This window comes from Ambystoma mexicanum, chromosome 10 (assembly GCF_040938575.1).
Source record: "Ambystoma mexicanum isolate Mex_15411 chromosome 10, UKY_AmexF1_1, whole genome shotgun sequence".
Taxonomy (NCBI): domain Eukaryota; kingdom Metazoa; phylum Chordata; class Amphibia; order Caudata; family Ambystomatidae; genus Ambystoma; species Ambystoma mexicanum.
In genome coordinates this window covers 888,090,593-888,105,679 of record NC_090932.1, presented here as the reverse complement: position 1 = coordinate 888,105,679, position 15,087 = coordinate 888,090,593, and the positions used below count along the sequence as shown (strand labels likewise).

Sequence of the window (15,087 nt, the reverse complement as noted above, 5' to 3'; positions counted from 1 at the left end):
ACCTCCTCATGGGAACTCTTTGAGCTCACTTTAATCAAGCCTTACCATCAAACGTTGCCCTCTAAGTGCCTGCTAGTGTATTTTAAAAGCAGTCTTCAGAGAGTAAATGACCTAATTGGAGCTGTTAACCCGCTACTGGTGTAATAAAAATGTCTTGCCGCTCAAAATACCTCCTCATGGGAACTCTTTGAGCTCACTTTAATCAAGCCTTACCATCAAACGTTGCCCTCTAAGTGCCTGCTAGTGTGTTTTCAAAGCAGTCTTCAGAGAGTAAATGACCTAATTGGAGCTGTTAACCCGCTACTGGTGTAATAAAAATGTCTTAGACCAGGTCTGCCTTCAGCCACGTGATGTATAAGCACTCTGCCTCTCCTTCAATGAAGTTCTGTTGAAAACACGCATTGACAAAGCCAACAGTATTGGCTTGTGTATAAGTACTAGGCCTTTGCCAGGCACTGCTATTCGATGCTCAGGCACTCACACCGTTTTGAACCTGCTATGATCTATGGCCAGTTAATATCATTATGGCAGTGCCTGGGCAGTGCCTTTCCCCTGCCTACACAAAAGTCCAAACCATTGGCATGGTCAGTGCTTGTTTTTAGAGTGACCACGAAAATCTGCAAGTAATAGGATATTAAGTTCCGTTTAGGTATTTTATCCTAATACATGTTCATTATACAAGACTGGATTGTTACTGCTTGAAGGGTTAACAGCCCCACAGCTGCTGCTAGTTTGATTTCCTTTGATTTTGCTGCATAACAAAAAACATATACATTTTCAATCAAATTAAGACCAGCGCCGAAAGGCAGTTTCACAACTGTGGTTATGGAGCGCTATATAATAAGTTGTTTACTCACGCACTTTACAAGCACTTTTCTTCTCCTGTACTCTGCTCTATGTGGCAGTACCTAGCTGGACAGGTGATGTGATGTCACCATATGCGTGTGTTTCTGATGGTGCCACACACCAGGGACTGCAGTAGTGGAGTGCATGGCACTAATGCAATTACAATTGAACAAAGGCAGAGTTAAACAGAAGGAGGATGTACCCACCTTTGTGATTACATTTTAGCAGATTGCAAAGGAAAGCGATATTCACTAGAGCACAGCTTTATTTCAGTAAAAAAACCATAAAAGCAGCATAGTAACACACAAATCACATATTGAGATTGTTACCCACTTGGAAGGGTCATTAAGGAGGACGCGCACACAGAGTGGAAATGAACAACTCTTTATTCTATCGATATCCAACAGGAACTGGCGCTCTCGCGCCTTACCCAGAATTCCCCCTTTCTTCCTCCCGCTCCCCGCTGCAATAACTCTGCCTTCCCAACGGCGGGGGCCGCACTCATTAACCCTTGAGTGCCTGGCAACACCACCCCCGAACAATATGTCCAAACATCAGAGTCAACACTCTTCAACTAGTCTCGCCGGCTTCTTGATGACTCTCCGAGGTCTCTCGTCGAGGGTACCCGGCCCGGATGATTCCAGAGTTCCTTCTTCCTGACTTATTCTTCCCGGGTCTCTTCCCGGAGGGATCCACAAGTCATCCCGCGGTTCTCGCGGCTCTGGAGAGGCCGACCGCTGGGGCAGTTCCACTCCCTCACGTCTGGTGTAGTGTCTGAATTGTTGACAGTTCCTGGTGACAGCTCTGTTCTGGTCCTCAGCTGTCACCATCGTGCCTTTTACTGCGGTTACCCTCATGGGGCTCGGGGCGAACCGCGGATCTGTCTTCCTGGTTGTTGGTTGTTGGACGAGCACTTCATCCCCTATGTGAAAATCCGGTGTCACCGCGTGGCGGCGGGAATCGGTGTCTCGTCTTGCTCTCTCTTTTGCCTCTGCGTCCCTTTGGAGTACGTCCATGTTGGGTAGCTCCTCATATGATGAGTTGTGAGGTATGCGGGTTCTCACATTGTAACGGAGCATTAACTCCGCGGGCGTCTTGTTTGTGGCTTCATGGGGGGTGTTTCTATAGTCCCGTAGAAGTCGGCACAGTGCCTGGTGAGGGTCGACTGCCTCTACTCTTGCTCTTTGTCTCGTCTTCTTGATTGACGCCATGAAGCGTTCGGCCATGCCGTTTGCTTGCGGGTGGTGAGGGGTCACCTTCATGTGTTCAAACCCTAGGTGTTCCGCTAGTGTCCTGAACTTGTACCCGCAGAACGGTGGCCCATTGTCGGATTTGACTGTTTTAGGGATCCCCCACTCGCTAAACGCTTCCTCTGTGGCTGCTGCTACTTGCGGGAATGCGGTGGTGGTGACTGTCTTGACGATGGGGAATCTTGAGTGCTCGTCTATGAAGAGCAGGAGGTAGTCACCAACTTCCGTCGGCCCATAGAAGTCCATTGCTACGCGCTCCCACGGACGTTCCGGAATCTGTGTGTGTTGTAGCGGGGGTGGATGCTCCGGAGGGGCTGTCCACTGGCATGCATGACAGTTCCTCACCCATTCTTCTACTGCTGCGTCTAGAAATGCGAACCAGACGTGGCACCTCAGCTGCTTCTTAGTGTTGTCGGCCCCTCTGTGCCCCTCATGAGCCGTGTTGACGACCTCGTTCCTTAGCGTGGAAGGGATGACGATTTTGCACCCTCTGAGGAGGATGTTGCTGTCTTTGACGGCTAGTTCTCTGTGTATCCTGGCCAGCCTCTCAATCTCTTGTCTGCATACCCCTGGGTGCGCCAGCATTGCTCTACGATGGTCGTTCCACTTGTTGGTTGACGTGAGGCTTATGGCGAGAGCTGTGGTAGGGTCAGCGGCTGAGGCGGCAGCAACCCTCTCAAGGGACAGCACTGGGGGTAGTGAGTTGGACGATATGTACTGCACGTAGGCAACGTCCCCTTTTCGGGTCAGTGGCGCCCCAACCGGATGTCGTGATAGATAGTCAGCGGGGTTCAGATCACCCCCGGGACGGTGGACAATGTCATAGTTGTATTCCTGCAGGCGGATGCCCCACCGCTCAATTCTGGGGGGCATTTTGGTGTGTGGGTTCCCGAATAGGGACAGCAGGGCTTGGTGGTCCGTGATTAACGTAAACTTTTTCCCAATGATGAAGTTGTGAAAATGCTCACAGGCCCAGACAGCGGCTAAACTCTCCTTCTCCGCCTGGGAGTAGGCGAGTTCCGGGGTGGACAATGCCCTGCTCGCATAGGCGATCACATGTCTTGGGTGGACATCTGCGCCGCTGGTCTGGGCCAGGATGGCGCCAAGGCCCACCGGGCTCGCATCCACGACAATTTCAGTGTGCCACGACGGGTTGAAGTATGCGAGGCGGTGTGCCTCCGTAAGAGCTCGCTTGATGTCAGAGAATGCCTGACGACAGGCAGGGGTCCACTCGAAGATTGACTCCTTTTGTAGAAGTTTCCTCAGCGGGTCGGTAAGGGATGCATAGTGGGGTATGTACCTCGCGCAGTAGCCCGCCATGCCGAGGAATGAGCGGACTTCGGCTACCTCTTGCGGCTCACCCAGGTTGGTGATCGTGTCAACCTTGTCAGCTTCTGGAAGCATCCCTTCGCGGGAGAAGATGTGTCCAAAAAATTTCAGTTTTGTCTTGCTGAACCGACACTTGGTGATGTTGAGAGTGAGGCCCGCTTCCTGAAGTGCCGCGCACGTGGCATGCAGGGCCTTGTCATGGGACTCCTTCGTAGATCCAAAAACGAGGATATTGTCGCTGTAATTTAGCGTGCCCTTAATGGGTCAGATCACCTGCCGTTTGGCCTCCTGAAAAATCTCTGCAGCGGATGAGATCCCAAAGTTTAGCCGCCAGTATCTGTAGAGTCCAGCATGGGTGGCGAACGTTGTGATGGGCCTGGACTCCGGGTGTAACTCCAACTGATGGTAGCCTTGAACGAGGTCGAGCTTGGAGAACATCTGTGCGTTGTTTAGTTGGACAATCATATCCTCGATGCATGGTCCCGGATGTCTCTCATGCTGAATAGCGGTGTTTGCCACCCTCATGTCCACGCACAGCCGGATCTTTCCCCCTTCTTTGGGCACGACCACAAGGGGAGATACCCATGGCGTTGACCCTGTGGCAGGTTCGATAATACCATCGGAGAGCAATTGTTGGAGTGCCTCCGACACTGCTGTTTGTAGGTGAAATCCGACTCTCCGAGGATATTGCGGTACTGGCGTCACCAAGGGGTCGATGTGAAGCCGGATGGGAAGGGCCTTGAGCTTGCCCAGCCCCTTGCATAGGTTAGGAAAGTCTCTTGCGATGTCATCTTGTGTGATCAGGTTTTGTGATTGGTAGCACGTTACAGTGCCGACTGAGTCTCTCAGATTTGGGCTGTTCGAGGTTGCCGCGATGATGTCTCCCGTTTTCACGTGTATCTCGATTAGCCCCAAGCGAGACGCCGTATGGTAACTGAGTAGGCATCGACTTCTGGCCAGTGACCGGATGATGTGTATCGTCGTGTCAATCTGCCGGCCGTTCAAAAGGAGATGTTGCGTGAAGCATCCCACTGTCTGTAGGGGTGTTGCAGCTCCCCACTGGAAAATCCTCGAGCGAGAAAGTTCGAGAGCAGGCGGGTTCGGTATCCTAGCGTAATCCTGCTCACCCATAATGTTTACAGTTGCGCCTGAGTCAATCATGAATTGGAACTGGTAGTTACCCATTTTGACAGGGATTTTGGGGGCCTCCCTGGCCTCTTCAGTGTCAAGTATGAGATTGACAAATTCAACCTGGTCATATGTGTCATAAGACAAATCGTATGCCCCTTCCTGTTCGTCGTGGTAGGCAGTCTCGTACCTGTATTCCATCGGTGGGTGGTCATATTCATCGGTGAGATGCCTGGGTTGGTCTGCCTGGTCAGGCTGCAACGAGTATCCCTGTGGTTGGTACTCATCAATGGCTTTGATATATCGCCTTTGCCCCTGCCCTTGTTGGTTGTATCTGGGTTGGTTGTATTGTGGAGGCGGTGGGCGGAAAGGCGTCCTAGTCTGTGCTGGAGGCCTCATCGGCGGAAATGGTATGCCTTCTCGGCACACAGAGTAAAAATGACCCTCTCTTCCACAGTTTGTGCACCGTTGGGATAACGCTGGGCATGACCCTGCATGTGGAAATGACATCCCACAACGATAGCATTGCCTCTGTTGGCGGGGAACTTGCGTGGGTTGTGTTCTGTATGGATGTGACCCTCTGTCACCTGGACGAGATGGCTGTATGGCCGCGACGAGCTCAGCTGACTCTTGTTTAGGGTTGCCTGGATTGCCCATGGATGTGGCTTGGGCGTCGACCCTTTCATGTATGCGAGCGAGCTCGTTCACCTCTTGGATGGTGAGAGGTTTCTTTAAGAGCTGTTTCTTGAGGGCCGGGGACAGACATCCTGCAATGACTCTCAGTCTTATTGCTTCCTCTAGCGAAAATGCGTCAAATTGGCAGTTTGCGCCTTTCACCCGTAGGCGGGTTATGAATTCATCGACAGTCTCTTGTGGCATTTGGGTGCACTTGTTGAACAGATAGCGTTCATAATCACGGTTGACTTCTATGATGAGGAGTTTATCTAGCGCCGTGATCAAGTTTTTGAATGTGTTCTGTTCAGCTACGGGGATCGTCTTCACTACGGTTTTTATCTCCCCTCCTACCAAATTGAGAAAGATGTCTCTGATGTTGGGGAGTCACCATCACCAGACCCCCTTACATAATGTTGGAAGTCCTCCATCCAGTCAGTCTATCTCGGTCCCTTCGTGGATTGGGGGGTCATGGTGAAAGGCGGGGGTAGCCATAGTTGAATTGGCTGCGTCGCGCGAACTTGTTGTGGTGAGCTGGGCCCGGACCCAGAAGTGGAACCCCTTCTGCTCATGATGCCTGGTGGTGGTAGCTTGTGGAGGCGTGGGTGGGGTCACCAACACGTGGATGCAGGAGGGGCCTGGCGGACTGTCAGGGCCCAACTGCGCACTTCCCTGTGCTTCTGCTTTTACTGGGTCGCTTTGCTAGCTTTGCCCGCCTCCTATTCCAGGCCGCATGAGGTGATTGGATGGCGAATGAACTGCCAAGCTATGGGCGGAAAAACTGCAAAGGAGCCATTGCCTCCTCCGTCGTTCTGGCATGTCTCTCCCTTAAGAGTGGTCTCAGTAATCTTCTTCTCAGGTCTAGGTGTTGGGGACACATTAATACAAAATGAGTGGTGCTTTCAGTTAAATCCGGGCGAAATGGGCACTCTGCCGCCACAAGACTATTCCATTTGCTGCAGAGGCGTGCATCTGGCAGTAGGGCCAAACGCAGCTTTATATGAAGTGATCTCATGTGCCTGGGACATACACAGTCTAAGTGCCCCTCATAGCCAAACCTGTGCTTCAGGCCCCAGTGTCTAGTTAACGGTGAACACTGTCCCATTTTATTTAAAAACGTCTGACTCCATCTTGGATCCATACGCATTCTTAATAGCCAGTTTGCTTTAACTGTCCCTGCTGGCAGGCCTGAGCCAGTACTCGCTCAACCCAATGTCATGTTATAATGTTTTATGTGCAAAAGCCAAGGGAGCGACCTGCCGCCATCCGTGACATAGGATGAAGGAGGGCCTCCCTATATTTGTCCAGCTGTCCAGTTGACCAAATCCTGGCCCAATAATAGACTGGGATAGTGACTCTATGCGCTGCACATTAGTCTCCAAGAAGGCTGCCAGGTTTGGTGCACTAAAAGGCAGGCCAAGAATATTCTTCAGGTGTTCATTTTCAATAATAGAAAAATGTGCGCACCTGATGTGTCCCCAGATTTTAGCGCCATACAAGGCTGCTTGCCTTGCTTGGGCTTTAAATGCTTCCAGGGATACCCTTTCCACCAATTCCCATACAAGGCTGCTTGCCTTGCTTGGGCTTTAAATGCTTCCAGGGATACCCTTACCACCCATTCCCATACAAGGCTGCTTGCCTTGCTTGGGCTTCATATGCTTCCAGGGATACTCTTACCACCCATTTTCATGCAAGGCTGCTTGCCTTGATTGGGCTTTAAATGCTTCCAGGGATACCCTGCCCACCCATTCCCATACAAGGCTGCTTGCCTTGCTTGGGCTTTAAATGCTTCCAGGGATACCCTTACCACCCATTCCCATGCAAGGCTGCTTGCCTTGCTTGGGCTTCATATGCTTCCAGGGATACCCTGCCCACCCGTTCCCATGCAAGGCTCCTTGCCTTGCTTGGGCTTTAAATGCTTCCAGGGATACCCTGCCCACCCGTTCCCATGCAGGGCTGCTTGCCTTGCTTGGGCTTTAAATGCTTCCAGGGATACCCTTACCACCCATTCCCATGCAAGGCTGCTTGCCTTGCTTGGGCTTTAAATGCTTCCAGGGATACCTCTTACCACCCATTCCCAGTCCTAGGCGCATTCACTAGTCTGACTTCAGAAAGAAATCAGGTCATTTCTTTCTGGAGTCGGAGTGCATCCGACTCCAGAAAGAAATGATCTGACTTATTTCTGAAGTCGGACTCGTGAATGTGCTCAGGGACTTAAGAACGTACTGGAACAGGTAAGAAAACATTGTTTTATGTGCGTGTGTATGTTTATGTATTCCTGGTGCTGTGTTGTGTGTTTTTGGTTTATGTGTAGTGAGTGCATGAGGTGTGACTGGGTGGCTGTGTGCATATATTTGTGCTGGCAGTGGAGGACGAGGGGCAGACTTTGTCAGTGGGAGGTGAGGGGTGGTGTGCCCTAATGGTACTGCCAGTTTTTTAATAGGCATCCATGACAAACCAAAAATTGTATGTGTTATTACTTGGCTAGACTGCATTTGAGAGCAGCCAGCGTAGCCCTTTCTTACTGTGACATGACATTTGTTATGGGCATCTATGGTATGTGTTATTACTGAGCTAGACTGGCATTTGGGGGCAGCCAGTCTAGTCTTTTCTTAATGTGGCATGATGGCGTTTTTTTCTGGGCATCTATCCCCGGAAAAAAAACATCATGCCATGGTAAGAAAGGGCTAGACTGGTTGCCTCAAATGCCACTCTAGCCAAGTAATAATGCCTACATTACTTGGTTTAAAACCAAGTATGGTATGTATTATTACTTGGCTACACTAACATTTTTGGGCATCCAGTTTAGCCCTTACTTACTGTGGCGTGACATTTTTTCTGGGCATCCCTGATCAATCAAGTATGGTATGTGTCATTACTTGGCTAGAATAGTATTTTGGGGCAGCCGGTCTAGTCCTTTCATATTGTGGCATGACTTTAGTCTATGCATCCATGATAAACCAAGCAGGGTATGTGTTATTACTTGCCTAGTCTGGCATTTTGGGGCAGCCAGTCTAGCTCTTTCTTAATGTGGCATGACTTTTTTTCTGGGTGTCCTGTTCAGGACAGCAGTGTTGCTGTGTGCTCCTGCTCGGCCTTGCTGCCTGTAGAACAATGGTCTGGAGCAGGACATGGACAGCAGTGTGGCTGCATGCTCCTTCTCTACACCCTCCATGCACAATGGGGGGGTATAGCAGGAGCACGCTCGGTGTGCCACTCCAGGCCGCTAACTGCACTGCAAGCCAACTAAAGGGACAGATGCAGAGCAGGAGCAACACTTGCGCCTATAAACACGTGTGAACAGCCGTGTTATAAATGACTTATCATATATATCATAGCACACAGCTTCATTTACCACTCTTGTCCGAATGTTACAGGGAGAAGGTACAGAGTCAAATCATCATATGGGGGACAGGAGCGACTCTGTGTCATTTTAGCATTCATTTTCCAAAGTGCATTTGGGGGGGAAAGTACCAGAACTTTTTTTGTGGCTCGCCCCATCCCGCCCCACTATTGCAATACCCCCCTGCATTAGGTTAATTGGTAAACTTGCAGTTAGGGTAAGGCTAGTACTAGAGCAAGGATTTGAATTAAGACAATGTTTATGTACTTTGTGGTGAGCTGGTGATGGGGTTGGAGATAGGTTCACTGTTCATTTTCCATTTATTTTGTATTGAGTAACATGCAAATACAATGGTTTAGCACGCTGAAGGCTTAGTGTTCTGTAAATGTTCAGCGTGGAATAAGGGTTGTAATTAGAGTTAGCTGAAGGTTTAGAAATGGAGTTGGGGTAATTGTGAAGGTTTTGTTAGCGGGTGGGTCACATTTAGGGTTCAAGCCCTGTACCATTGTGTATTTAAATGTAGCTTTGTTGGCGACCTTATTACTGGAAACATTTTCCCACTTTGGATTGCTTGTATTCAAAGACAACATTTTTGAAAACGACTCTTTTGACCCGATCCTGGTGACCAAGAGAAGTCTAATGCGAATGTTGGAAGGTGCCGCTAAAAAATCGGGGCTGTTGAATGACTTAGTTAAAGCTAAGTCAGCACGGCTAAGCTATAAAAACTGGCTACATACATCGAAGTATATGTGAGGAGCTGTGGATCAATCACTTTGGAAACCTCTGTACTCCGACTATGGTCGTCGGAGTAGAGGGGGACTCTTCACAGAGTACTGGTCTGTGGGTTGCGAACAAGGACAGTGCGAGATTGTAGACCGGATCAGGAGACTGAAGGTTTCCCGAGCACCAGGCCCCGAAGGGCTAACAATCTATGTTGAAGGAGTTCCCAGAAGATTGGGTGGTATTCCTATCCACTCTGTTCAGACAAATTGCTATATCCCATCAAGTGCCCAGTTCGTGGAGGAGAGCGATCATGGTTCCAATTCACAAAAAAGGTGATTGGTATGATCTGAAGAACTACTGCCCGATCGCTCTCCTGGATGTAATTTCTTAAACTGTACAGCTCTATCATCCTGGACCATCTTCATGCTTGGTGCCGGTTGACCGACTGTTTTGATCCATTCCAAACAGTTTTTGTGAAGGGTTTGGGTACTGCTGTTAATATCTTGCTGTTTCAAATCTTGAAGGGAAACTCACATGGCCGGAAGGGCAAGATCTATATGGTCTTTGTGGATTTAGTCCAAGCTTTCAATCAAGTGGATAGGGGTTTGCTTTGGACACAAATGGAGAAGAAAAACTGCCCTGAGTGAATATTGCATCCAATCAAGGCCGTGCACTCTTCTACCTCCTTAAGAGTAAGATTAAATCAGGCTGGGATTTTGTCCAAAGAAGTAAAACATTTAAGAGGAGAAAACATGGATGCCCAATGGCCCCTTTAACTTTTTTCTTGAGCATATGCCTGACGCCTTCCTGCTAACAAGATCATTCCCCCCAAAGGTGGGCGGACTTCACTTATCACAATTATTATACTCTAACGATGTGGGACTTATTGACCAGACCCCAGTTGGCCTACAGAGGCCACTCAATACCCTTCAAGACTACATCAAAAACAACAGGCTTGAAATAAATAAGGGTAAAACGAAAACCATGAGTTTTGGAACATCGACGAGGGTGAAGAATCATTTTTCCTGGCACATAGGTGGCGAGAAAATAGAACACATGGAATCTTTTAAATACCTGGGCGCCTGGTTAAGCAATTCAAGACCAGAAGCGCCTATGTCAACCCATCTAATGGAAAAAATGAAAACATTAACTAGCCAGGCTTGTCCGCTAAATTGAAAGTTTGGCCGTTTTTCCATTCTCCCAATTTTATGTTTCTGTAAAGCAAACGTTACAAATGCCGTGACATATGGTGCTGAAGCTATGTTTCATATCCCGGAACCCCTGTGGACCCGACTGGAGGGGGTCTTTTGGAAGAGGCTCTTGGGTGTTCCACTATCCACCTCGATGGCTATTCTCTGTAGAGAGTTGGGCCTCACCTCTCTGAAGTGTATAGTCACCTGGAATAGACTGGCCTTATATGGGAAGTGTTGTTCTACGCCGAGACCAGTAACATTGGAGATGATCCATAGTGAAATGATGCAGGAGAACAACGTATCCTTGCAGGGATGGCATTTACAAATGACAACATGCCTCGCAGAAATTGGAGGTTCTTTGGATCAACTGGTGAGAAATCCAACGAGAGTTAAAGTAAAACTGAAAACCCATGATTGGATTCAAACTCTGGAAACTACCAGCAGTTATCACTCTGTAGCACATTTACCAACTGAGGGTCGTAAACTGAACACTGTCTGTGCCTACTTGAAACAATTTCCTGATAAAAGGATCAGAGATCAATTCATGAGGGGCGTCTGAATCTTTATCCAACAAACGAGATCCAGGCAATAAGGGGCTTGTCCAAGGAAAACCATTTTCGACACTGTAAAATCCCCTCTGAAATTAGATCTCCTGTTCATCTGGTCACGGCGTGCCCATCCTTGAAAAACCTTCACACAAAACACCTCAGACCTCTTTTTTCAGACTTCGTAATTTCTGACCCCTCATTGTGGTGGAACTTGTTAATGCAGGGTCATAGAACAAAACATATAATCGCCCTTGTTTGATTTCTTGAAGATACCTCTCTGGAGACAGTCCATGTTATAGAAATTTGATCTTATTTATGCCAAGGTCATTTTTACTATATTTCCCAAAAATCTGTGCCTTATTATGTACATGATGAGATTGTTTTGTTTTGTTTTGTGTTTTTCTTTTGTGTTTTCCTTTTGCTAAAAAATGGCTACATCAATTTTAATGCAATAAACACATTTTTAAAAAACGACTTTTTGCTGACTACATTTTCACATGACTATATTTTCCTGGGCACATTTTCACATAGAACCGTATATACCTCTACAGTGATATACACATGTAAACTTCTATGCTTACTTACAGCCTTTTGTATAATACTATGTGGACTTGTTATACCATTGCCATTATTGAAGTATGTATTTAAAGTGCATGCAATTTCAATACAGTAATGTATGAAAAAAAGTAAATATGCGTATAATACTGCTAATACTAATATGACGGTGACCATCACCATGATGATAATTTATGCAGTGCTTCATGTTGGATTCTTCATGCTTCTAAGCTCAAAAATGACCAGTGGCACTATTGATATCCACTCGAGCTACTCAAATGATCACCTGTGTGAATGGGGGTGGTGAAGGGCTGAGCTGGCCGACCCATGATCTTGTTTCCAGGGAGAGGGTGAGGTGCTTATGCTTGAGCTATCCCCCCAGCTATTTTCTGCTGTCTCTCCTGCTTCCATGGCCCACAGAAGGCCATCATTGCATCACGAGGTGTGCATGAATGAGCCACCAGCAAGAAAGTGGCAGAAAGGCCCCTTTAGGGCAGTGCTGGATGGAAAGCTAGCTGCTTGTGAAAGAAGTTAGCACCTGTTTTGGCTCCCCTTGCACACAGAAAGCAGCCCGTGTCCTGCCTTGTTTTTCTGAAATTTACTTTTGAACCATTGACTGAGACATGGCTGAAATGTCTGCACAGCTCCTGGAGAGACTTAATTGAATTATGTTTTTTCCATTGACTTTTGCTTTGATACATTTACACTCAAACTGTGAGTCCAGTGTCTTAACACGAGAGCAAGTCAACCCACTGTGAAAATATTCACAACTGAACCTGTACAACATTAATGATACTTAGTCTCCAGCTTATCATTGCCTATGGTGATGAACAGATATTCTCACCCGCTTCTGCTTGTGTGCAACACAGCAGGAGTGAAATATTCCCGTGCTTTGTAAACTAAACCTGTTTTCAATATTTCTGTTAAGGCCAGTTGCAGCTTTACTAATTTAATATCTTTTGATTATCAGTACATTTGCCAATAAAGTATAACTATGTAAAATTGTTCTCTGAATATGTACATTTAAAGCCCAAAACCTGTGTCATGTTGTAGTCTCATTGCACCTATTGACCTCCATAGAATTCAGCCTAAGCATTCAGCCGCGCTACCAAAACGCCCTTATTGGCCATTAGATGAATATGTGTTTCTGCTGGGGAACCAGGGTACTTAAGGATTGGCAACTTTGGATCTCCCCCAAACTCCCTGGGTTTACAGACCAAATCTTGGTTTGTCAACAGGTAAAGATATTGATGAGTCGGCCTCACAGCCACAATCTACAAAGTATATTGATATCAAAATACAAAGAAACTAAGGACAACAATGCTGTAAGGTCACTATTGGTAAAACACAAGAGGTGATCCCTGGAAAGTTTAGAGTTAATCTTAACCTCTGGGCAACCCTCTAGACAATCGTGCTTTGCCTGCCAAGCCATTACAGAAGGGGAAAGACCATATGCAATCAGGCTTGATCCCACCACAAAAGGGGGAGCTAGCCCAAAGTACTAGGTCACATCCCTTCTGCATGAGACCACAAGCATCCCCAGACATGTTTCATGTCACTATTGCTAACTTTGGAAATTATCTAACCTTTGTTGTTAAGGTTTAGGCGTTGCCAATAGCTTTGTATAGGCCAGATGGCTAGGATGTTTTGTCTCTGTGATGGACACTTACCCTGTACAGCAGTTTACAATTGTCAATATTTCATATACTTTCTATCTAAATTAACATCACTCCCATGTGCCAATATAATATCATGAAATATCAATCGAGGCATGCATAAGTTCAGGTTCCATTCTATTTTTATGAGGAATACACTTGCAGCCTTGTCACACCTCTGAAATGCAATCTTTTCTTTTCCTCATCACGGCGAACAAATTGCACTTTTCTCTCGTGTTGGCCGAATTGACTAACCAAGGTTTTTCTTGTTTTGTAGAATGATGACATTTTGGCCTGGTGTGACGGCAACAGACGATGTTCTCAGGTAAGGCAGATCAGTCCATGCCGGTGAATACTGTTACATGAAAAGGCGGAATGGGTAAGGTGCCCTCCTGCCGATTGGCAATCCCTCAAAGCATCCGTGGTCACTGCATTGCTGAGTTATGTTAGTGGTCTCCAATACAGTGTGCCCTGCCATTTTTTCAAAATACTAATGTCTGTAGAAGTGATCTCTCCTGTGAACAAAATATATATTTTTCCTTCTTTTATCTTAATAAAAAAAATTGAGTTTTGATATTGTTGATGCCTGATTGGACTGACTAACACCATTACGCTGAGATGAAATAATGCATGAGCGCTCAAAGTCACAAAGTACCTCTTTATAAGATGATGAGGGGAAGGAACCAGTGATGGGAGCGTTACACCCCATGCTGGAATGCAAAGAATGCAGTGCTCTGATCATCTTACCTAACAGCTCCACATCTACGCTGCAGACCGAGTAGTAAGACACATGTCACTGTGAAATGCTTGCATTTACATAGTTCAAGCAGTCCAGTCTTCTGTGCATTTCCATACATGAGAGAAACGAGTTAATAAAACAGGGCCTATTGAATTTTAAAAAACATATATTTCTGTTCATGGCAAAAATGACTCAGAGTGCAGGGTTTCAAAAGGAAGCATGCATTATCGCATTTTCTTTTCATAGGTAAAATTGCATTACATAAAACATCTGTATAGAGATTGAATATTTTCAAATCGCTACTGTCTATTCTGAAGGACCAATAATGACAGGCTGCAGCAAGTCTAACAATGATATTTTGAATATGACACTTTATTATGTCTAATGAACTGTCACTTGTTTTAGGTATGGGCACATGCTGGGTGACTTCTATCTCTTGCCAAAGATCTAAAAGTCCTAGCACAAGCATGAAACTGAGGGCTATATTACCGGTGTTCACATGGCCTGGCGGGCTAGGCTTCCAAGTTCCTCATAGTGAGACATGAGACCCACTCCCCTAGTCAAACCTCTGGTCTTTAGTTCAAGCATCTTCAAAAATCTGATCACTCATGTTCCTAGTTGTCTTATCTTTGGGAGATCTCCTTTGAATAACAAAACCAACAAGCCCTGTGATGTATGCCCATCTTGTGTGAAGTGATGTTCCACTGGTGTTTCTGTTTTAAGATTCGAGATTGTGTAGGTTCAGGGTTTTGCACAGCTTCTGGCAATTTACTACTACGTACTTTCCTTGAATTTCTTGAATTGGATGAGGTAGACAATGTTGGATGGTTTGTGACTGTTCGTCCCTAGGATCTGTATTGTTTGGTTTGCTGGGGTTGTTAAGCAGATTCAGTGCAGATATATTGGCAGGTTTTGCATATCCTCATATTGCAGGGCTATGTTCCAGGTATCATGTTTTCTTGACCCACTTAGCATTTGATGTTGACGTGTTCTTTTATCCGACAGATTAGAACACATGGGATACATTAATTTTCTTTCAGATGCAACCAATCCTTCTTGTGTTAATGTTCAGGTATTTCTTGCAAAATCTGCCATTGAATGACTTT

The 15,087-nt window shown here is 46.7% G+C and overlaps 1 protein-coding gene across 2 annotated transcripts in view; it reads left to right on the top strand.

The window, feature by feature from the left end:
* The window catches only part of LOC138491837 (anosmin-1-like), a 550,452-nt gene that overhangs the window by 80,518 nt on the left and 454,847 nt on the right, over positions 1-15,087 (top strand). For both annotated transcript variants that reach the window (XM_069618627.1, XM_069618628.1), the window contains exon 2: positions 13,520-13,567. In XM_069618627.1, coding sequence (XP_069474728.1) covers positions 13,520-13,567 — 48 coding nt within the window. The remainder of the gene's footprint in view (positions 1-13,519; positions 13,568-15,087) is intronic.